The sequence below is a fragment of the Podarcis liolepis genome (assembly GCF_965112155.1).
Source record: "Podarcis liolepis genome assembly, chromosome: 1".
Classification (NCBI taxonomy): Eukaryota; Metazoa; Chordata; class Lepidosauria; order Squamata; family Lacertidae; genus Podarcis; species Podarcis liolepis.
The window spans coordinates 134,686,215-134,710,625 of NC_139554.1; the positions used below are offsets into that span (position 1 = coordinate 134,686,215).

Consider the following 24,411-nt stretch of genomic DNA (forward strand, 5'->3'; position numbering starts at 1 on the left):
CAATGGTGCACTGAATGTCACCCCCCCCCAGGGATGACACCCAGGGCAGCCTGCCCCCACCGCCCCCCTTCCTCCGCCACTGCTGGCAAGGAGGCTGGCAAGGCAACCTGAAAGCATGGGGAGAAGTGGTGCAGCCTGGCCTTGTAGCCTTATGAGGCATTGCCCTCGGGTGGGAAAAATATTGCGCCTGGGAAAGGGAAGTGGGAGTCAACAGACACTCAAGGAATAGTTCAGAGAAAAGGCTTTTATTTCTACCATCCATGAACTGGTAGAAGGAGCAAGTGTGATAAGTCACAAAAAGCATGCACGAAGTTCACAGTCATGTGCACAAGCATATATACCCCTTTCCAGTTCCCTCCTACTTTCTCCTCCCTCAGGAGTCCTGCCCCATGTTGAGGTTCCTCTGAGCATGTACAGAAAGCTGTCTTGGGACTATTGTGGACTCTTGGCAGGAAAGGGGGTTGAGGGGGTTTTCAGAGTGTTCCCGTTGTTTCATTCTTGTGCTTTGGCATGGTTCCCGGAAAGAAAGCAAGTTGCAATGTGGTTCTGAGAAAGGCCCGAGAAGACAATGGGCTCTGTTCTCTACCTTGTTGCCATCTTTTTAGTTACAGCAAGCAGAATGTTTCTGATGCTTAGCTGCTGAGAAAATGATTTTGAAAAGCTTTTGAGAAGATTTGAGCCTGCTTGGGGGGGGGGGGTGACTTCAGGTCAGGCCTAGGTGAGGTCACCTGTCCTCACCTTCCTTCAGCCCAGCCTAGCGGAAGGCCGACCCGAAAGGAAGAAGAGGAGGAAGGTGCGGAGAGGGTCTCGTTTCCACCCTTTCCTGGCTCGCCTTCTGCAATAGGCAGACTCTCCCCAGGGAAGTTTACAACATCAACGGGAAACATCAATTATTTGTGCTTATTAGAATTAATCATGCTGAAGATCTGCTTGCTGCCTGCTTTTATTGATGTCCAGTTGCTGACGGGACACAGAGAGAAGAATGTAAAGGAACTGAAGGAGACCGAGGTCAGATAAGACTGGTTGAGATCTCTCAACTGACTCTATTTCGCTGTCAGACCACAAGTGCTCACTATGCCACCGAAAAAGTCCAGAAAGCCTGTGAGGGAACCAACCTATGAAAGCTCCGAGGGAGAGGAAAATGGGAATCCTCAGTAAGAAGGGCAGAGTTTAGAGGAGATATCAGAAATTCCTTGTGAGGCAGAGGAGCCTAGACTCTCTTTAGCATTTGAAAAAGTTGGAACAGGAATACAAATTTAAATTAGAGAGAGAGAAAAATAAGGCTGAACAAGAAAGAGATAAAATTAAGGCTGAACAAGAAAGAGATAAACTTAAAGCTGAACAAGAAAGAGATAAAATTAAGGCTGAACAAGAAAGGGAGCAGTACCGTCTGAGGGAAAAAGAGATGCAATTTCAGTTAGAAATGCGGAAAATGGAATTGGCATCTGTGGGAAAACCAAAATAATAATAATAGCACAAATGATCAAAGCCAGGTTAAGATAGACCTCAGCGTTTTCCCGAATTCAAAGAGAAGGATAATCCGGAGGCTTTTATCGTCTCATTTGAAAGAGCATGCAAAGATTTCCAAGTAAAAGATGAGGAAAAAATGATAATATTAAGGGCTAGAATTAGTGGAACCTTAGCCGAAATATATGTGCAAATGCCAGAAGATCAGTCTAGAAATTCTGACATGTTTAAACAATTAATTTATACCTGATTTGGAATAACCTCAGAACAGTTAAGAAAGAAGTTCAGGAGTGTGACAAAAATGAGGGAAGAAACATTTGCTCAACTTGGAGCCAAAATTTCAATTTATCTCACAAAGTGGCTAGAGCAGGAGGGTGCCGATTCAGTTCAGAAGATCAGGGAGATTATCGCGCTTGAACAGTTTTATACAACCATCAATAAGAAATTGAAATATCTGGTAAAAGAACGACATCCCAAAACTATACAGGAGGCAGCCACTTTAGCTGACCAAATTAATGAAATTAGAGACCATGGATTTGATGGTCCGAAATTTGGCGGGAAAGTGTGGGAGTACCCCAAAAACAAATTTCAATACGCCAAGGAAAGCCCTACCTCAGTGGCAAATAAGGGAAATATGCCACGAACTAAAAGTCCAACTGACAAGGCCCTGACTAACAAGGCCCACTGAGGGAAAAGGAAAGAAAACTAATTATACTGGGTACAGGGAAATAAAGTGCTGGACGTGTGGTAAATTAGGCCACAGGAGTTTGGACTGCGGGGATGGGAAGGGTAAAACTGAATTCTGGTTCTCAAAAACAGACTTATTGTATCCACTCAGTGGAGAACAAAGAGGCTAGGCAGGTTGCCAGGGAAACCGAGGTTTAAGCTAGGCCTGAGCCTGAGGAAAATTTTGAGGCACGTGTGGTACAATGTTAGTTGATTAAACAGGATAGTTTCCTCTTGAGAAATGCTGGGGAAAACATCTGGGTTGATGATAAAAAGTATCTTGGGTTAAGAGACACCGGCTCACAGATTACAATTGTCCATCCGGACATAATTTCCACCACTAAATTAATACCTGAGAAAACAATAAAATTAAAAGGAATTGCCAAAGAACCAGTGATCCTAAAAGTAGCTAAAGTGAATATTAACTTCCGTGATTGGTCTGGGAAGTGGCAGGTAGCCATTTCTGAGGAAGTTCCAGCAGCAGTTCTTATCGGCTGGGATCTCCTAGAGCATGTTAAGAGTGCATTTGTAGTTACTCGCTCAAAGGGGGGCCAAGAATCACCCACTACTGAGGAAACTGAAACAGTTGCCAGTGGAGACACGGCTGGGAAACCTCTCTTGGAAGGCTTGGGCGGAGCAGAAACTGAAGCTGTTATAGTTCCTTTTAAAAACACCCATAAGGCTAGTTTTGCTAAGGAGCAAAAAGGGGATGTTGGGTTAAGCAGTTGTTTTGAGGCAGCTAAATCTGCCACCCCTTTAACCCCGAATGCCCAGAGAGAGTCTGTGAAGAAAACGGGCTGTTGTATAGGGAACTCCTTGCCACACCGTATAGAGGGGGAGGAGGAATCCGTAAACAGCTGGTAATCCCTCACACCTATAGAGAAAAGATTTTGCAACAAGCCCATAATAGCATTTTTGGTGCATACATGGGAATAACGCGCACTAAACGAAGGGTTGCTCAGAACTTCTACTGGCCAGTCATGGGGAAACAAATCAAGCTATATTGACAGGCATGTGATATTTGCCAAAGACGAGGTACAGGGCAGGACAAGACAAAGGCCAAACTGTGTCCTTTACCTGTGATCTCTACCCCATTTCAAAGGTTGGCCAATTGGTGTCAAAGAAAGATAGAACATTTTTAATGTACGCCACAACAGCAGCAAGAATACTCATCGCAAAGTATTGGAAGACGGAAGAGCTACCCATCTTGGAAGAATGGCAGATGAAGGTGATGGACTACATGGGACTGGCGGAAATGACCGGCAGAATCCGAGACCAGGGAAAAGAGGCGGTGGAAGAGGATTGGAAAAAATTTAAGAACTATCTTAAGAAACACTGTAAAATTAATGAGTGTTAGAATGGCGCTGGTTTTATAAATTAAGGGGTTTACAAAAAGAAGAAAGGAGGTTATAAATTTGAGAAGATTGAGAGTAAGAATTTGCTGAAAAAAAGTTTGAAATTAGAATGCAGTAAGGGGAGGTATGGGGGAGTCTGGGAAATAAGTTATATGAAAATAAGGATCTGAAATTATACATGTTTTTTGTTTAGTTTTGTGTTTGTTTGTTAAAAAATTTTGTGAAATCTCAATAAAAATCTTATAAAAAAACAACAACAAAGGTTGGGGCTTGACCTAGTAGGGCCATTGCCAAGAGCCACGAAACGGGGCAATAAATATATCCTGACCATCATAGATTTTGCAACCCGGTATCCAGAAGCGATCCCATTAAGAAATATCGAAACTGAGACAGTAGCAGATGTGCTGATTAATTACATGAGTCGCCTGGGGTTTGCAAGTGAGTTGGTCACGGACCTAGGCACCTCATTTACATCCCGGCTCATGAAAAGATTGTGGGAAGGGTGTGGCATCACACATATAACTTCCACACCATACCATCCAGAGAATAATGGATTGGTTGAGAAGTTTAATGGAATTTTGTTTCGTATGATCAAAGCCTATGTAGCAGAAAACCCTAATGACTGGGACTGCCAATTACAACCCCTCTTGTTACGCATACAGAGACATTCCACAAGAGAGTACCGGGTACAGTCCCTTTGAACTTTTACTAGGGCGCAAGGTCAAAGGACCTTTAGATCTACTCCAAATGAATTGGGAGGATCACTCAGATAGTGATCCAGATTCAGTGATGGAATATCTGTACAAACTGCGAAACACTTTACGCCGTTCCTTAGAAATAGAAGGAGAAAATTTAAAAGCCACCCAGTCAAAGCAAAAAATCTGGTATGATAAAAAGGCCAGAGAGAGAACCTTTGGGCCAGAAGATGAAGTGTTGCTGCTAAGGCCAATAAAGGGAAATAAATTGCAATTAGCCTGGGAAGGGACTGTACAAGATTGTGTCCAAAATGAATGTGAACTACATTTCCCAAAGGAAGTCAATCTTTCTCCCTTCCACTTCTAACACTTCTGCCGAAGTCACAATGGGTGGGAATCTGAATTTTCTTTCCTGAAAGTAAAAAAGGGAAATGAATGTGGCTCTTGCTCTTGCTAAATATCTTTTAACCTATTGCTACCACCAGGATGGGTCATAACTTTAAATAAATGATTTTTCAGTATTTGTGTGTGGAAGCTAATTCTTAAAATACACTTCTATCCCAAGGCATGCCAGACCCTGCAGCTTGGATGGCCTTACTCATTCATAAGAATGATAGAATGATTTATTGCAACATGTGAATTCTCAACACATTTCAGTAATAGTGTGCCTTGACCTATTAAAGCAGTTAGTACAAGGAAAGTAATAGAAGTAACAATCTACATGCAGTTTGCTTGTTTTGTTTTTCAAAACGGGAGTATTGTCAATGTGGGAAATGTTTAAACTCCTAGTTGCAAAGGTTTCTAAAGGCAATGAAATTTCAAATATAGCTATATAATCCCTAGTGTAGTAAGATAAGATCTTTGGAGCAGGCTTTTTTTTTAAAAAAAAGTTTTTTTATGATCCACCCTAGTAGGGTAGTAATTGTTCCTTGAGAATTTGTCACCCCCTCCATGATTGCAGCCAGGGCACACCCCCCCTTCCTACACCCCTGACCCCACCCAGGGAGTGACCATGGGGGCAACAAGAGACATCCACAGGGGCAGTTTAGGAAGTCAGGTGTTCTGAAAGCCCATCTCCAAGATCTGAGGGCAAGCGCCTTCGAGTCCAAACGAGAATTAAATTCCATTCTGGCCAGATCTAATTAAATATTGCATTGTGGTATTTAAGTATACATTAAAGCCATGAATATGATTGAAATTCATCCATTGAGTTTTAACCCTTCTTACAGAGATACACCACAGTCCGGTTTTTACAAGGATGCATTGCCTATGTTTAACTACATAAAATTAGTCTTTAATAAAGCAGACCTCTATTAACAACTTTATCTTCCATATACAGCAAAACACATTGGAAAACAGATTCATTATTTTTGTGTCTGAAAACTCTAATAACACTCCAGTGGATTCAGCTAAAACATTGCCTAACAATTAGATCTGTGACAATTCCATTTATCTACTATTTCACCAGCTTTAATTTGGACCACTGCATACTACCTAATGGTTCTGCAATTTTTGGTAAGGGCAGGATATGTGAATGTGTTTGTGGGTTATGCTGAATAATCTGGAAGTTACATTTTAATAAAATGCTTTATAATTAATTACACTAATTAAATGGCTACTGGCAGGTATTAGTAATGGGACACCATTTCAATCTTTGTGCAGGGAAATTAAACCATAGAGCAGGCTTCCTCAAACTCGGCCCTCCTGAAATGCCTATCAAAGGATGCCATGATGTAACACCCTTCTAGAATCATAGAGTTGGAAGAGACCACGAGGGCCATCGAGTCCAACCCCCTGCCAAGCAGGAAACACCATCAGAGCACTCCTGACATATGGTTGTCAAGCCTCTGCTTAAAGACCTCCAAAAAAGGAGACTCCACCACACTCCTTGGCAGCAAATCCCACTGTCGAATTCCGCTGAACTTCTAACTTCCTTTGGGGATCCCAAGAAACCAGATGGAAGTTGGGTGGGTGCAACAGTCATTGGGTCAGGGCCTTGCACATGGTCACATAAGAGAGCATCAGCAGTTTTCTGTTCATTTGCACTGGTACCGTCTGCATTAATACTTAGGGTACCTTGAGGGAAAAAATCCAAGAGATGATTGCAGCCAGCAAGGAGACGCATAAGACAGGAGTCGCCTCAGGTAAATACTGCGTGCAGCAGGAGATGAGCTGGCCGGGAGGAAGAACCGGGAGACGCTGGGGGAGACGGGTCGGTGGGCTGCCTCTCTGTCCCCTTGGCCTCCAGGGTCTCCCCCCTGCTTGAACCCCCAACAACCGCCCTGCCAGGTCGGCCAGGCGGAGGGCTAAGCGGCCAGAGGGAAGGGCGAGGGCGGCCCCGCCAGCCTCGGGGAGCCGCTTTCTCCTGGCGACGCCCCCCAGGCGACGGCCCACGCCGGCCTGCCCGCCCTCCGGCAGGCGGGTCTCTGGGAGGGAGCGACGGGCGGCGGTCCGCGTTGGCCGGCATCGCCCGCGGGGGGAGAGCGAAGGCGGGAGCGGCTGAGCTCCGGGGCCGCCTCCTTCCCGGGAGGATCCCCGGCTCGGCGAAAGGCCCCGCCCGGCGCGCATGGCGGCCCCGCGACTCCCCGGCCTCCCGCCGCCGCAGCTCCTCGTCCTGATCGCGCTCGCCGCCGCCGCCCAGCCGCCCCACCAGGCCGCCTTCCGCGCGGGACACGGCGCAGCCTCCTTGCCCGCCGCCGCCGCCGCGCCCCGGAGACGGTGAGGAAGGGCGAGAGGGCGGGAAGGCCTCGCCAGGGCCGGAGGGGCGCTGCTGGTCATCTCTCCCCCCGGCCCCGCCAGCCAGAGTCCGGCGAGGGGACCTTTCGGGACCCCTGGCAGGCGCCTCTCCGCCTCGGCCCCGCCGGGCTCCCGCCGTCAACGCGGCGTCTCTTCTGGTACCTCAGGCGGACACGAAGCGACTCCCGTGGGAATCTACCCTCAAACCGATCTAACAGATTTTTATTCTTTATTTAAAAAATTCATGTATTCAGAGGCAGCAGAGGATATCTGAACAGCGAGTTATCCCGCGGTTGAACAGAGTTTCAAGGGTCCCATCCTGAGCAGGGAAGTTGAAGCGTAGGAATTGGGTTGGAAAGCCTGGCGTTGAGCTAGGAAGGGCCAACTCAATGCAATGATCCTAAAGGAGATGGGAAAGGGTCTTACAATTCAGGAGATTCTGCAAACACTCAGCTAATTTGGGCCCACTGCAAAAGTCCTCTGATTGGCACAAAAAAGCAGTAGCTGCCCTACCTTTGGAAACGGAATTAAATTAGTATTAGAAGCAGCAGTTACTATTTATAAAACTTATGAGAATACAGTGGTCCTTCCAGTTGCGGACGGGATCCATTCCGGAGGTCCGGTCTGCTGATCCCGAGGTTTTCACAACTAGAGAGACCACTTCTGCGCACATGGCAAAAACCCGGAAATATACTCCCAGTTTGCCGCTTATGTATCCCAAAATTTACATAACCGGAGGGATAAGTAAGCAGAGGTACAACTCTATATGAACAGCAGGACATAGGAAGCTGCCATAAAGTAAATCAGACCTCTGGTCCACCTTAGGTCTGCTTTATTGGCACTGATTGGCAGCAGCTGTCCAGGACTCCCCATCCCTTCCAGGAGATGCCAGGGGTTGTGATTTCTGCATGCAAAGTGTGTGCTCTGCCATTGAGAAGAGGAAATACAGTGTAGGTCATGCAATTGGTGTTGACTAAATAGACACCAGCTTGGGTAGTCTGGGTAGATGAAGAGAGCAAATGGATGGAAAGTTCCCCCTTAGAATGGTTGTCTTCCTTCTGTTCTAAGATTCCCTTCCCAGATGGTGAACAGAGCAATCCAAACTCTTGGATGAGGCAGGTGCCTTGTTCATCCTGGCTTAGTGAAGAGACTCTGCCACCATGGAGGTCCCTGTTCTACCCACCCAACTTGGCCGGCATAAACCTATGAAGAAAGTGGGTGGGGGTTGGACATGAGTTAGCCAAGTTGCTGCTGCTCCCTAAGCCAGTCCAACTACTGGCAGTGATGGAGGTTTTTTTTGGGGGGGGGGCTGAATTAGAAGGATTTGCATCAGAAAATTCAGTTTAAATTCAGAGTGTGATCTAATTTATCTTGTTTATTTTACTAGTATTTAGTAAAACAAAGCTAAACACTTTAAAAACTGTCCAGGTTGCCTAATACTTACAGTGGTGCCTCGCAAGACGGAAAACTCGCTAGACGAAAGAGTTTTCCGTTTTGGAGGTGCTTCGCAAAACGAATCTCCTATGGGCTTGCTTTGCAAGACGACAATGTCTTGTGAGTTTGTGCTGGTTTTTTTTCCTCCCCCCCTTTTTCTAAGCCGCTAAGCCGCTTATCAGCTGATACGATCAGCAGATAAGCCGCTAAAAGCAGCTAAAAGCCGCTAATAGTGCTAAGCCGCTTATCAGCTGATACGATCAGCAGATAAGCCGCTAAAAGCCTCTAAAAGCCGCTAATAGCGCTAATCTGCTAATCCTTCAATGGGCTTGCTTCGCAAGACAAAAAAAAACGCTAGACGAAGAGAATCACAGAACGGATTCTTTTCGTCTTGCGAGGCACCACTGTATTTGAATGGGCATTTCCTTGTTTCCTGCTCTCCCACAACTTCTATCCCGGCTGGCAGAAGCAGATGGGCTCCGGAGGTGGTTATGACTCCACTGTTCTATTTAGTCCCCACTGTTTTTCACCAGGGGAGAAGATTGTACCCCAAACTCTGTATCCTCCAAAAGCACAGCGGACTGTGTATCTGCTTTATTCAGAACTAGGAAGTCACTGGAGATTGCAAATCATGACTTCTCTTTAGCTTTTTCAAGTAACTTTATTTTGTTATCTCCAGGTACCTTTTGTATGATGTAAACCCGCCGGAAGGTTTCAACCTCCGCAGAGATGTCTATATAAGAGTTGCTTCTCTTATAAAAACTTTGTTGAAACATGAAGCCTGGGTATTGGTTCTGCCTCCCTGGGGCCGTCTCTATCACTGGCAGAGTCCTGACATTCATCAGATCCGAATTCCTTGGTTTGAATTCTTTGATGTTCCCAGCCTCAGTAAAAACATACCAGTTATTGAGTACGAAGAGTTCCTTGCAGGTAAAATATTACTATTAAATAATCAGTATTCTATGCAATCTTGAAGTAGTTTTGTGGTGGGCTTTTCTGCTTGCATTCTGTTAAATGAGGTGTTTGAAATAGATAACATTTCTAAAGTAGAATTCCAAATGCGGATATGTTACCTTTCTCACCACCACTATCTCTCAGGGGGTAGAGGGATATCTACTATTATGAAGGCTAAAATATATTAGTAGGTACATGCTAGCTGTTGCACAATTGCATGCGTATGCCATTTAGCAAATATTAAATGAAACAATAATATCTTATTTGGGCATGACCATAGTTGCTTGGAGAAACAGAAGATACAGATTTTTGTTAATGTGGCACCCATTTTTGCAGTTGGCATAATGGTGGTTTCTGCTCCGGCTGCATCCATGCACAGTCTCCTGTCTTGCTTGAAGGGCTGCATCATACAGATGATGGAGCAGATTTGTAGGTAGGATGGAGCAGATTTGTGATGGGATGAGTTGTGGGCAGTGAAACAGACTCCCTTGGAAGTAATGTTGTCTCTTTCACTAGAGGTTTTTAAACACAGTCTGGATGGACACCTCTTGGGGATTGTGTCAGTGCATTTCTTGAATTGGCACAGGGTTGAGGTTCATGCCAACTTAATAAAATCAGAAGGTGCTTTTTATAGAAACATTTGAGATAACCTGTAGCTCTCTTCCAAATCCTCTCCAGATTATTTGTCTTTTTCTGAAGATGCAGTGACCAGATTCACAGGGCTCCCAACTCAAACCCTCTTTCTATTAACTGACATTCTGGTTTCTGTAGATAATTACTTTGGAAGTAACTGTATGCAGCTAGAGATAATGCTAGTTGCTCCACTTGATATCTGCTGTGTAAAATGAAATACATATAGATGTTATACTCATGTGCTGATTTTTGTTCATTATTCAGAGTCAGGTGGACCCTTTATTGATCAGGTGTATGTTTTGCAAAGTTATGCTGAAGGATGGAAAGATGGGACTTGGGAGGAGAAAATAGATGAAAGGCCATGTATTGACCAACTAATGTATTCGACAGACAAACATAAATACTACAGGTAATCTTCTATAATAGTAGTTGCATTATAATTACAGCCGGGCACCTAGAATGCAGATATTTTCTCCACAAGTCCCTAAATGTCCCCCCTGAAAAAAACTTTCATTGGAATTTTTAACATTAAAACAGTTTTTCTTTTGTTCAATGAGTATTTTATTATTGTTGCATCAGCATGCTCTTCCTAAATGAAAAATATGTATTTATTTTTAAAGATGGGCATCTTCCATTCTGTTTACAATAAAACACAGAATGGTTAGCAGCACAGAAATTTAAATAGTTCAAAAACATAGCCAATGCTGCTATTGTTACATAGGTAAAGGGACCCCTGACCATTAGGTCCAGTCGTGGCTGACTCTGGGGTTGCGGCGCTCATCTCGCTTTATTGGCCGAGGGAGCCGGCGTACAACTTCCGGGTCATGTGGCCAGCATGACTAAGCCGCTTCTGGCGAACCAGAGCAGCACACAGAAACGCCGTTTACCTTCCCGCCGGAGTGGTACCTATCTATCTACTTGCACTTTGACGTGCTTTCGAGCTGCTAGGTTGGCAGGAGCAGGGACCAAGCAACGGGAGCTCATCCCGTCACGGGGATTCGAACCGCCGACCTTCTGATCAGCAAGTCCTAGGCTTTGTGGTTTAACCCACAGCGCCACCCGAGTCCCTATATTGTTACATAAATTGTTACATATTGCTACCTATATCAATACTCTGGCCACATCAACTGATTTTTTCTTACACTTTGGTGGGGATTGTTTAAGGATCAGTTAGCCAGTAACAAAACCACAGTTGGAGTAACTCATGGTTTCAGATGTCTACACAAATGCAAAGAATATGGGAATCAAGACAAATTGGAGCTTTTAATACGAAGTGGAAGTACTCAGAAACTTGTGAGGAAGTGGTCGTGTCCTGGGTTTCATGATACAGATGCAAGGGAAAGCTGAGTACATTCAGACATGCACTCTCAACTTTAAGAAGGCTAATTTCAAAAAGTTTAAGGAACTAATGAGTGGAATTCCACGGTCAGAAATACTCAAAGAGAAGGGAATCCAAGATAAATAGGAGTTTCTAAAAGGAGAAATATTGAAGGCCCAAATGCAGACAGTTTCAACAAGAGAGAAAAGTGTGAGACATCTAAAGAAATTGGCGCAGCTGCATAAGGAGCTTACGGATGAGCTGAGATTTAAGAATGGTGTGTATAAGAAGTGGAAGAAAGGGGAAATCACAAAGGAGGGGTATACACGAGTAGCTAACAGTTGCAGGGTGACAGGCAGGCTAAAACTCGGAATGAGCTCAGACTTGCAAGAGGATAAAAATAATAAAAAGATTTCTTTGACTGTGTTCAAATCAGCAAGATTGTTTTAATTTCTGTCATATTGTATATGCCAATCTATTAATGATTTTCATCTTGTTTTATAGGGGATGGTTCTGGGGCTACGAAGAAACACGCGGCATGAATGTGGCTTGTTTATCTGTCCAGGGCTCTGCCTCTGTCATAGCTCCTCTCCTTTTGAACATCTCTGCTCGGTCAGACACAATCTATTATTTTCTATCTCAAATGTTTCCATATTTGCTTTGCGTAGAGAAAGGCAAGCTTTAAACCCACCCACCCCCCTTTCACTCTTAACAAGTATGAAGGTTTGTGTTGTTTGTAATCTCACATTGAAACCTATTGCAACACCACTAAGACAGAGAAGGAGGAATCCATAAAAGCGCTCTGTTTGTAAATGATTCCCCTCCCCAAGAAATCTCGAACTGTGAAATTTTCCACTGAGGAAAATCCAAATTACCATATGCAAACTTTGGCTAATTTGTATAGGTTAATTTGCTTTTGAAAAAATATAATATCCTAGACTGAGAAATTAATGTAGCCTTTTATTTAACTTTCATTTGGTAAAGAAATGAAATGTTAACTGCTGAGCTCGTCTAATACTGTATTTACAATTAACATCCATGCATTCTTACCAATTAACTTACGAAACAGAAAAAAATAAATAGAAAAACAAAGCACTGGAAAATTATCTGTCCCACATATATGGTGCCCACCTGTCTTTAATTACAAGCCAGAAACAAGGTGTCCTCAAAGTACGTGATCAACATTTCCTCCACAGAACGCCAATTGTTGAGCTGAGTTTAGGATTTTCTGGGTTAAGAAAGGTTTCTCAATTTTCACCCACCCCCCCGAAAAAGAAATTGCAGTGTTCATTTTTGTGCATCCATGGACTTCTCTGCTTCCTTAAACTATAAATTGATGCAAGCTATTTTGCAAGGGAATGTACAATTGGTTTTATCATTTTTAGTAGGTCAGTGATGCTAGATCGAGCTGAAAATCTTCTTCATGACCACTATGGTGGCAAAGATTATTGGAATGTAAGTATTTTCTAGCCGTCTTTCCCATAGGATCCACTTATTTTTTGCCCCTTGGCAAACATCGTCTCAAGGCATTTTGTATGGCATAGGTACCATTAAGAAAAGAGGATATATATACCTGGCACTTTTCTAGGCACTTCCACTTACTACCAAATCCTTAAACGTAAACATTTACTGCAATTATTTTATAAATGATCCCAGAATATTATTTGAATTAAAGGTATGGTAATGCACCAAAATTCCGTTGAAGGAAAACCTATGCTGTTTTCTCCTGTAATCACATTACACATTTTTAAAGTTATCTTGCAGTACATGACCTTCCTGTTATCCAACCGCAGTATGGCTTCTAATGAAATAAACAGGCCACAGTAGTCTGTATCAAATCATAGATTATCCTTACCTGACCAAAACCATCCTTTAATAATCCAAGCTAATCCATAAACTGTTCTCACACTTGGTACTGCTAATCCATTGTCTTAGTTCTTTATACTTGTACAGTTTACCTGGATTTTTTCCGTCAGGGAGATCCTTAGGTATTTTGTTTTTTATATCCTGATATATGAAGTAGTCTTGCCAGTTCTTGTTTTGAGGTCATATGCATATCCAGAACAACTAATCCTAATTTATTTAAATTGATTTTGGCAAGTCATTCTGAAGCAAAGAGAGCAAATTTAGCACAGCTTCTAAATCTTCACCTAGAATGAAGTATTTCAAATACTGCAGGATTAATATTTTAGGGTTTTGGTAGAGTGACTATCCCATCCTTTCAGTAATTAAATTTCAAACTGTATTACATAAAAACTGGATTATAGGGTGGTTCCGTAATATGCGTATAAAATCCATCCATTGAATTTTGCTTCTCCATTAGTTAACTTGGTGTTGGTGGATACATCTGGTTTAATCTGTGTGGCGCTAAATAACATTGGGACTGTGCCTTTAAAGAATTTTTGTTTCAGATCTTGGAAGAACTTTAGTCCTTTATCATTTTATTTTATTATTTTTTGTGGCAGACTCGTCGAAGTATGGTTTTTGCTAAGCATCTTCGTGTGGTGGGGGACATGTTTAGGACCAAGTTCTTAAATTCTACTGATGAGAAGGACAGGACACAGTATTCTGAAGACTGGACAAAGATGAAGGTAAAATAGGTTTGCCTGAATATTTAAACTTAGCTATTTTCTGTTTTAACTGCATTTCTGTTGGGAGTGTCTATATGAGGCTTATATAAAGGAATGGAGCCCATGTGTTTTCAAGTGTGATGAGATGTGCTATAGAAAGGGAATATTGGCTTTTCTGGGAATGCTGGTTCTCATCAGTGAATGGGGCCTCGACTGAGCCACTTACTCTGCCTTACTTGTAAGGAGCTGCTGCTTCCCTTCATGTGGAAAGAGCCCACTCCCTGTTCAGATTTAAAATAAAAATTAAAAAAATCAACTCTCCAGTCTGGTAAACAGTTAAAAATCCAAAGGAAGGAGGATAAGGCAGTGGGTCAGCTGCTGGGAATTTCTCAAGAGGAGCGAGACAACCAGTCACCCGGTGAAGCATTTTCTGCTGCTTTCCAGACAAAAGCCCCCAAGTGGCTTGCAGGTGTTAAAAATACGGTAATCAGAATCAAAAGAGCTGATGGGATCACCTTTTTCTTTCAGAAAGTGTCACCAAAAAGCCTATTACTCTGAAAATAGATGGTTGGTAGGCTGGACTTGGAGCTTTGCAAAGTTCTGCTAAGCATTGACCAGTTAGCATCTTAAGACTTCTTCCTTTAACAATGCTAGGGATCATGTGCTTATCTGCAGGATGTTTTCCCACTGAATCAATGCCATTTTATTTCAGTTTCAGCATGTACTGGTTCTTCTGTGCTAGGTAAAGCTGGGTACGGCCATAGGGGGGCCCTATCTGGGAGCCCACCTCAGGCGCAAAGACTTCATCTGGGGTCACAGAAATGACGTGCCTAGCATCCAGGGAGCGGTGGAGACCATCCGAAGCCTCTTGAAGTTGCACAAACTTCAGAGAGTCTTTATAGCCACTGATGCCATTGCAAAGGGTATGTAGTTTTTAAAGAAACAAAACAAAGCCCAATACTTTAATCTTTTGTTCTAAACTGAATCTACGCACTTAGATGCAGGCGCTGCAGCTGCTGTGCATATTTATTTGTTCTCCGGTACCTTGGACAATAGGGACACAGGTGGTGCTGTGGGTTAAACCACTGAGCCTCTTAGGCTTGCCGATCAGAAGGTCGGCGGTTCGAATCCCCGCGACGGGGTGCGCTCCTGTGGCTCAGTCCCTGTTCCTGCCAACCTAGCAGTTCAAAAGCACGTCCAAGTGCAAGTAGATAAATAGGTACCACTCCTGCGGGAAGCTAAGCGGCGTTTCTGTGCGCTGCTCTGGTTCGCCAGAAACTGCTTAGTCATGCTGGCCACATGACCCGGAAGCTGTACGCTGGCTCCCTCGGCTAATAAAACAAGATGAGCACCACAACCCCAGAGCTGGCCACAACTGGACCTAATGGTCAGGGGTCCCTTTACCTTTACCTTGGACAATATGTGGGAGGCTTTTGTAGGCCACTAGAAAGGGCTTCGTGAGCTGATGGCTTTCTCCTGAATTAAATGTTTTTACGGGACCGTGATCTACCACAGTAGATCTTCAGCTCCGGACACCTTTAGACTCCCTTTTTTTACTGTGTGTGCCCATTTCTCTTTATTAAAAACATCAACACTTAAATAAGCAGGAAGAAAATGGTAGTTTTGCTTCTAGTGTGACCCCCTTTAGAGTGGGGACCAGTTGAAGGCCACTGACGTCGTGTCCCTTTCCAGAGACTGAAGAGTTGAAGAGACTTCTTCCAGAGATGGTGAGATTTGAACCTAACTGGGAGGAGCTGGAACTCTACAAAGATGGAGGAATAGCAATTATTGATCAGTGGATATGTGCACATGCCAGGTGACTATGGTTTGTGTGTAGTTTTTGTTTTACATTTCTGTTGGAGCAGTCTTCATGCATGTGAATGTGCTTGCCCTAATGAAGAGAGGCTTATGGCCAGCTTTGCAAGGAGCGAGCATTGTGCCTCCCTACGCTGGGCAGAAGCTTCCTAGGCAGTGGCGTAGTGTGGGTTGTCAGCACCCGGGGCAAGGCAAGTAATTGGCGCCCCTTAACCCTAACCCCCAGATGTTGCGCCCGCCCCCCCCTGCACCCCCCACGCTACACCACTGTTCCTAGGCTTTGGGAAGGAGGCAGCAGGGGAACATTTAGGAGACGAGCCTGGTTGTCCCCGCCGCCCCCCCCCCCCGGTCCACTGACCGCATGCCACTGATTGAGAGTTATGTTTTTTATCAAGTTAGGCCAACTTCACTCATGCCATAATATGCAAAAATAAATAATAGGGAAAAAATCAGATTGGCACCCATCTTTAAAATTTGCTTTATCAGAAGTGCCTTCTGCTGAGTGGAGCCACTAGGCCAGGACTGTCTTTTCCAGGTAACGATATTTGTGTAACATTCTCAGCATTGCTGCCTGAGATTCTTTGCCCTGCAGGTGCTCAGGGTTTACCTGCTAATTTCTGCGTATGTCTGTGTTTGACTCAGCAGGCATAGCATCTTAAATGGTTTACAGTGCAACTGTTTAAGCAACCCAACTTTCCCCTAACTTTGTGAATCAGTTAACATGGCTGTTTCAGAGAGGAGAGTTTGACAATTGGTGTCAAGTGGAGGTTTCTTTGCATGAACCTTGTACTCTTCTCACAGTCCCCTTTGGACACATCAATAGCTGGTATCAGAATACATCCTAACAATCTGATTTCCATATCATGAATGTGCATTAGAAGCTTCTCTTACTTTTTTCTGTACTCCTTCACAGATATTTTATAGGTACCTCAGTCTCAACATTTTCCTTCCGCATCCATGAGGAAAGAGAGATTCTGGGTTTTGATCCCAAAACAACTTACAACAGATTTTGTGGCGATGAAGAGAGTACCTGTGAACAGCCAACTCACTGGAAAATTGTATATTAAAATATACTGGTCCGTGCAACTGTAGTCTTTAGGCTTATCAATGCAATTAAACAATCATTTTTGTAGAAATAAATTTATTTTGAATGTTGGTTTTTAATTTCTGGTGCTAAGCACATATGAATGGTGGAAGTCAGGTGCATTCAGCTCACTCAGTATTATCAATGACACCTCTTCTGACAAGATACCAAAATGTCTCCCTTTTAAAAATTGATCATATGATATTTTCTGATGTTAAAATATTATTCTGGATACAGAACATCAGTTTGTATTATCTTCAACGCAGAAGAGATATTTTCTGTTTGGCTTTCTATGTTTACAAGAAATAAAGGTTTCTTTGTTTTTATTTTGAGAGTCGTGTGCCTCTTGCCACTCTGTAAGAAGTTTTCACGCTGTGGACTGGCAAGAAAATACATAGTTGTGTGGTTAGTCTGGTAACTGATCTACCATAGGTAAATCAAGAAAGTTATGTGGATAATCCACCGTCAACTCTGTTTAATATTGCGTCTGCAAATGGAATTAGGTTTATCACACTTCCAGACCCAATACTAATGTGTAAATCTCTGGTGTTTATGCTTCTTGCCGCAGCTAGAACTGTGAGTGGCTTCCCACTGGAAATCCAACTAGCCTCCTTCTCAAAAGTGTGGGGCATTGCACTGTCAGAACACCTGATACACAAATGGTTAATCAAAAATAGACCACATTTACCGTATTTGACTTGGTTTAAGCTTTTCTCCTGTTAACTCATGCACACAGCCCACTAAATCCCCTGCTCAACAGATAAACTATATGGAGCTTTTTCGATAACTAATTTGACTCACCTTTTTCTTTTTGGTGATCAATTGTATGTGGCACTGCGCACTCAGTTGCCTCCCGGTTTTCCCTTCCCCTCTAATCTAATTTCATTTCATTTTACTATTTTTATTTGTTACACTCATTATTCTTACTGCATTTTGTATGTGCTTATGTCAATCACCATTCTGTATGAAAAATGACCATAATAATAGTAGTAACAGTTTCTAAAAAAGAAAAAAAGATACCTTATGTAGATTTATTAAGACTACTATTTTTCATGTATTGCTTTAACAAAGTTCTAGTTATGAGAACAGTACTGGTTACCACCAGGTTTCACATGCTTTGAAGACCAAGGTATCCGTTACATTGTAAAGGAGAATGAAAGTATGTTTGAAAGCTCACTTATTTTGAAGGCTCAAATCATGCAGAAACAGTGAGGTATTAAGCATCAAAACCTAAAATACTTTAAAAACCAATTTGTTGGTATTTTAGGTCCTTTATATTTAAAATGCAACAGCAGGCTCCAATTAAAAGTTGTGTTCATTTTATTTGTAAGCTTACTTCATTTAGACATTTGGATAACTTTCGTACATCCCTTTCCCACCTCCCAAAAGGAATCCAGGGTTTTCTCCCCAATCAAGAGTTTGTGCTTCAGCTGCAAAGACATGAAAAGAGTCTTTAGAATGGCAAGAGCTTCCTTTGAGGGAAGGCAAAGATTTATTTTTCAAAGCCTGGAGAACCGTTATCACATTGTAACAAAAAAACAAAAATAAACCTCCATGGCAGTTATGTGGCAACATCATTATCTAGGTATTTCAATAGTCCAGTTTTTGTTCTATGAGGAAAGGGGCTGTTTGAGGGAGAAAAGGAAGAGAAACTCGTCCCCTCCTGCCCAGCACATGGAAGCATCCTTTTCATTGAGATGGTACAGAGTTGTAGCCCTGCGGATCACAGAAATGAACATAAAAACACATAAATGGGACTCGTGATTGCTGTTAAGTTAGATTCTAGTTACAAGGAACTTTTCATCGCACATCCACTGAATTCTTTTCTTGACGGCAGGGGTGAAGGACCCACAGACATCGCTACGTTGCTGGACTTCAGCTCCCACCATTATGGAATGGGTTGGTGGGTGTTGGGAGTCTTAACAGGGTCCCAGGGTCCCTTCTCCTGCTTTATAGGTAGGTAACTGTTGGCTGCACAGTGCAGCCATAGGAACAGGCCTATTCAGTCACAAACAAATAGGCTGCCCCAGCGAGACACCCAGGCAAAGAAGAGTTGTCTCTAGGAAAGCTACTAATTGCATGGTCGTGAAATCAGCAATTAGGCAGCTGTCGGGTCCAAATAGTCACATCACTTTCTTAATGCTCACGACAGCAGAGAGCTTTGAGGCATAGACATGGGTTGGTGAAGAGAAAAAGGAGCAAATCTGGCACACTTAGAAATGAGTAAAGCAGCCCATAGGCTACCACTTCTTCCCCAAATGCGACTGAATTTCCAAAGCATTTACTTTCTGTTTTAAACTAACCAAAGTTTATGGTTATGCCCATAATGGGGAAATTCTGGTTAACTTAAACACTCTTTAACAAGCCACAACCAAAAGCTGCCGACTGATCCGGGCTTGTTTCAATAAACCATGGTTTAAACCAACTAGAATTTTCATAGGATGGACGTAACAATAGACTGGTTAGTTTAGGTAAGTGTGAAGGCTTGCAATCCCCTTGTCGTTGTGCTGGAGAGAGGCGGGCAGAGTGCACGAGGCTCTGGCTCACTTGTGCTCACCCTGTGATATTGGTATTATGTTCCCAGCAAGCCACTTTGCTATTGGAAAAAACACGTAACACATTTGCTTTCAAGCTATAAAATGCAGCAAATTTGCTATACATGGTGCAATCTTCACACTTTAATTTCATTAAAACCGCTATAGTAAAAAACCTCTCAGCCAGCTCATAATTAGGGTTGCCAATCAGCCAGAAGAAAGCAACAGCGTGGACAATTTTATTTATTTTTGCTTTTGAGCCAGGTGTCAGAAAAGACGAGAAAGCTGCTATTTTCCTCCTTACCTGTGCTGGTTTGGTTTTTAATTTAATCTCAGCTCTGCCCCCAGACCTCTTAACTTGGGTCCACCCTAAAAAACGGTGTCATCAGCAGACCCACTCTGGATTCTACGTCATGTAACGGAGAGCTCGGTCCCCAGGTCCTGACCAGGTACCAGACTTTTTTTAATTCAACACTTGGCAAGCCTATTCCTACTCTTATTTTTCTTCACAGTTGTCTACAAATTGGCCTTGATCCTCTGAACTGGAATATGCTTCATTGGGACTATTCATGTGACCATTTTAAGCACGTGGATGTGTTGATTGTGTTCTATATAATTCAGGCCACAGTACTGCAAGAAAATGCCTAGTAACAATTTTAAATGCCATATAAATTATTTTCCTTCACATAATAAAATTCTGATTTATTCTATTAAATTCTATATTAACTTATTGCTATCATGCCTTTTTCTCATAATATTTTTTAAGTGAACATATTATATATCTATTTCTTTTTAAAGGAAGAGGAATACCAATTACAGCATAGGGCTTTCTGGACATGCAAAGTAACTTCGTAAAGTTTTTGTAACTATCACCACAATACTATGTAGATAGCAGTACCCAGACAATACCCAGAGGTGAGGAGCTAGCTACCGTGTCTACCTACTACATACAGTCGCACAAATATTTAAAAAATACTTTGAGCTGATGTGATACCTTCAATATGAACATCACATCATGTAGAGGCCAAGATATATGCGATATACATATAGTATTACAACTTTGATTTCTGGCACTGGTTTAGCAAAACATGTAACCATTACTTCGCTTTAAGCATATGGAAATGTTGAATTTGCTAAACCTACAACACATGCTTTCTTGGAATGTAACTACTGAGATCAAGCCCAAATTTCTACCATGATTGTTATGAATTCCTTCTTATTTTTATTGGAATAATATGTTAGCAATATTGCATGTTTGCAATTAATGCCAAGGTATTAGTCCCACACCTATTTCATTAAGTGCAACTTTGCTTGCTGCATCCTATCACAAATTATCAGAAAGAAAATACCTTTTGATACCTTGGAGTTGGGCAGGAGAGTCAGATTTGCTGGCTACTGCAGCTGGACATTTACAGCACCCTGCCTCTGGGACAACCCTTCCTGGCGCCAACTGGCTCTGAAGCACAGGCAGCGGAAGCAGTTGCCCGCCAGGGTCCTGCGCTTTGGCTCAGCATAGAACCTAACTCTCTCAGTCAAGGACTGCTGTCTTTGAGAGATCAGATCCACGCAACATGCTCATTAACGGGAGATAAAAAAATTCCTTCCAGTAGCACCTTAAAGACCAACTAAGTTAGTTCTCCTATTAATGGGAGATGTCATCAATATATATGAACAACGTTTTCAATATTTATTCCTATTATACTAGATCAAACAGATCATTTCAGAACAATTTGGGTTGGTACTCTTATATTAGTGTGTGTAAAAGAACACAACAGTTCCGCCGAAAATAAGTTAGGTCTCTGAAGTGCGCAATTCAAAAATTATTTTGCCCTTAGTAGTGTTTGTGTGTGAATTGGTTTTTGGCAAGGCAGCATATTTCCTCACAAATGAGTGTTTTGAAATTGCCACATCACTGGTAATATTACTGTTGTACTCCACTGAGTTCCTGTGAAACACAATCCGCCTATTTCTAAGCTGGTTTTCATACATCAAAGTAAAAAGAATTTGTTAGCTTACAAATATTTAGTTTCCAGTTTACAATGGTAAAAAAACAATAACTTCACAATATGTGTAAATGGGAAGTGAAGACAAGTACTTTAAAAATGGAATAAAAAGTGGTATGTTAAAAACTGGATCACACAATAATAAATACATAAATCAGAGAGACAAAGTTTTCAACAGCTGGTTTTTAAAGAGCAAGGAAGCAGGGAAAAATAGCTAGCCAAACTCCAGTCTGGTTCTGTGAGCTCAATTATTTAAAAAATAAAAATCTATAAGAAGCACATAAATAACCTGTCTCTTGGGCTCTAAAAGAACACAAAAACAAACCACTTAGTCAAAGTTTTGTGTAAAATCCTAGGTGGTTTACATTAATCATGCACCTGGTAACAATGCAGTAAAATAAAATTTAAATTATCCAGATGTATCACTTTGAATTGCATTGTGGGTTCCCCCACCCCCTGCAAACAATAGTTCCTTAGAAGGTAATGGAATAATTTTGTATTATTCTAGACTAGTTATTGTATTTATCAGTTTTCCAAAAGTTTTAATACTTTAGCAAAAGAAAAAAATGGTCTCAAGTCAGCCTCTCCCCAACAAAAAACCACAATAAAAATCTAAAAGCTGCTGTTTCAGCTGTGTAGATGAAATGTTGACGTCAGGGTTTCCATCCTATCCCCTTTTCCAAGCAGAGGGCATCCATGGATCAGACTACAAGGGAAAACTGATCTTGTTCTATGGGCTTCTCCACCCAGGCGCCAAGTCCTGCCTTTGAAAATGCTTTGAACAAACACTCTTTGGCAGTTTGATATTCGGAAGCTGCTTGCTTTGTTTCGTAGTACATGTTTGGTTTACTGACATTTGAACGAAGACTGGAAGAAAGCTGGAGAGATGAGAAAGAAAGAGAATCCTGTTACATATAGCAAATATTTTATCATTTCAATATAAGATTTTTTTAAATTGCACAATTATAAAACAGTTGGCAAAATAATACCTAGGACATGTTTTCTTTTCTTTTCTCTTTATTTATGAATCAAAATCAAACTCCAAAGCTATGACCCAAACTTCCCATCTCTCCTCCCCCCCATTTTGTGGTTTTTTTAAACTGTAATGCCTACTAACCAAGAAAAAATAATTGGATTTTAATCCCACCTATTCTGCTCCAGGCAGCTCTAATACAGCTTTAATGGAGTGATTTGCTCTGAGAGAGGGCCATGGAGAGTAGAACAATTCAAGGAGGTTTTTCAGGAACACCAGGGCAGGTATGGAAAGATGATCCCTGCCCTAAACTCATTCCATGCAAGGGACACAGAATAACTATGCCATAGGCTTGCTACACTGTGCAGCTGACAAAGTCTGGCTGGCTCTTTTGCACTCCTAGTAGGTAGGGTCTCTTTAGAAGGGCCAAGTCTTTTCCAGCCATAATGGAATTATCCTTAGTGGAGATCCTTATGCACAAATATCAGGTGCTCCAGGCCAGCTGTCTCCACCTGGAGCGCCTTTCAAGTCGCATGTGGGACACGGCATGCCTTGCTGGTTAGAGCAGTGCTCTGATCAAACAGGTGCTATAGTTTTATCTCAACATGAAAATAAAATAAAAACTGGCCATGAAGAATAGCAAGAAACATGCAACAAGGCAGTTCCTAACATTCCATGTGTTTAAAGTACAAGTAACTCACAACTTACAAGTTTCACATGTGCAATTTCAACTTTATGTGACAGAAGGCCAGACAGTTGAAATAATACAAATTAAATGCATGGAAAGTGGAGAGCTTAAAAGCTCTTTTTGCTCAGGGTTTTCCCAGTGTGGAGAGAGCTTTCAAGCCTTGAGAGGCTCTTGCAAGATCTCACGGGAACTTGGGGGGCCCTGCAAAATCTCACGAGAGCCTCACAGAGCCCATATGGTACATGAGCAGTGCAGAGCAAAATAGGCAAGGCAGCTTGAGCTTTACCAATGTGAAGGGAGCTTTCAAGCTCTAGATTTCCTTACTGGGCACTTACTCATGAGATCTTGGATGGACCCGTGTGCCCAGTAAGCAAGGCAGAGAGCTTAAAACCTTGGGGGGCTAAGACCCATTTGATGCACCAGCTCCAGAATGTAAGACTGTTTGCATGGGGGGCAGTTCCAAGTGAGGGGCTTGAGTATTTGTGTTTTTGCATCTACGTGCCATCCCAGGAACAAAACCCCCGCATAAGACACGAGTTACCTGAACTTTTAAATATGGTACTTGATTAAATTTTTTACTGTTCGCATAAAGAGCAGGCATGTTTTTATGTAGTTGAGAGGTACTTTTTTATTTCTTTCTTAGGCTTACTAAAATTCTATAGAATCTGTTTTCAAGCAGCGTAAAAAACTTTTTAAATCTTTAGAATATTCCAAGTTAGGACCAATATTCAAGTCAGTGTTTTTGACTGAAACATCTCCCCATCAAATACAAATAATGGGGAAACCAAACTTTTAACTTTCTTCAGTTGATCATCACCTATTGTTTATTCATGTCAAGGATGCTTTAGCTGAGATTCCTGCATCCCTTTGGATCCCTTCCTGCTCTACAATTCTACGTCACTTATTGTCACCTTGGCAACAAAAGAGTAGACCTAATAGAAGGGGTGAACTCCCTACATACCTTCAGATTACCTTCACAGGTTGGAGAATTGGGCCAAAACTAACAAAATGAATTTCAATAGGGACAAAAACCTCCAAGGAAGGAGAGTCCACAAGCTCCCAAGGGAGACTGTCCCACTGTTGAACTGCTCTTACTGTCAGAAAGTTCTTCCTGGTGTTTAGTCAGAATCTCCTTTCTTGTAACTTGAAGTCATTGCTTCAAGTCTTACCCTCCAGAGCAGAAGAAAATTTAAGGTTCTGCACTTAGGCAGGAAAAACCAGATGCACAAATAAACGACAGGGGACACCTGACATGGCAGCAGTCTTTGTGGACCACAAGCGGAACATAAGTCAACAGCATGATGCAACAGCAAAAAGGCTGATGCTATTCTAGGCTGCATCAACAGAGGTATAGTGTCCAGATCAAGGGAACTAATAGTCCCACTCTATTCTGCCTTGGTCAGACCAAACCTGGAGTCCTGTGTCC

At 42.4% G+C, this 24,411-nt stretch overlaps 2 protein-coding genes and 1 long non-coding RNA gene across 10 annotated transcripts in view; 2 read left to right on the forward strand and 1 right to left on the reverse strand.

The window, feature by feature from the left end:
• Nucleotides 1-618: 618 nt before the first annotated feature.
• LOC310693502 lies at nt 619-4,759 on the forward strand. Its single transcript, XR_014519210.1, has 2 exons — nt 619-3,295; nt 3,811-4,759. It is a non-coding gene; the product is annotated as an uncharacterized lncRNA (long non-coding RNA).
• Nucleotides 4,760-6,611: 1,852 nt separating this feature from the next.
• Nucleotides 6,612-17,113, forward strand: POFUT2 (protein O-fucosyltransferase 2). Of its 2 annotated transcripts, none has more exons than XM_083474221.1 (9): nt 6,612-6,961; nt 9,093-9,343; nt 10,265-10,409; nt 11,823-11,930; nt 12,704-12,773; nt 13,784-13,909; nt 14,631-14,811; nt 15,581-15,704; nt 16,617-17,113. In XM_083474221.1, exons 1-9 carry the CDS (start codon nt 6,810-6,812, stop codon nt 16,768-16,770), a joined length of 1,311 nt encoding a protein of 436 aa, XP_083330347.1. In that variant the 5' UTR covers nt 6,612-6,809; the 3' UTR covers nt 16,771-17,113. The 2 variants fall into 2 exon arrangements, with proteins under 2 accessions (XP_083330347.1, XP_083330348.1); XM_083474222.1 differs by having other exon boundaries at nt 12,707-12,773.
• A 1,133-nt stretch (nt 17,114-18,246) lies between these two features.
• ADARB1 (adenosine deaminase RNA specific B1) overlaps nt 18,247-24,411 on the reverse strand; it is a 58,489-nt gene continuing 52,324 nt past the window's right edge. For all 7 annotated transcript variants that reach the window (XM_083473218.1, XM_083473223.1, XM_083473221.1 and 4 more), the window contains one exon: nt 18,247-22,202. In XM_083473218.1, coding sequence (XP_083329344.1) covers nt 22,026-22,202 — 177 coding nt within the window. In that variant the 3' untranslated portion in view covers nt 18,247-22,025. The remainder of the gene's footprint in view (nt 22,203-24,411) is intronic.

Excerpts from the sequence above, each read along its gene's own strand:
- POFUT2 (XM_083474221.1), top strand. The coding sequence starts at position 6,810 with ATGGCGGCCCCGCGACTCCCCGGCCTCCCGCCGCCGCAGCTCCTCGTC. Across the intron at positions 11,931-12,703 it reads CTTTTGAACATCTCTGCTCG|TAGGTCAGTGATGCTAGATC; the intron begins GTCAGACACAAT and ends TATCATTTTTAG. Across the intron at positions 14,812-15,580 it reads CACTGATGCCATTGCAAAGG|AGACTGAAGAGTTGAAGAGA; the intron begins GTATGTAGTTTT and ends GTCCCTTTCCAG.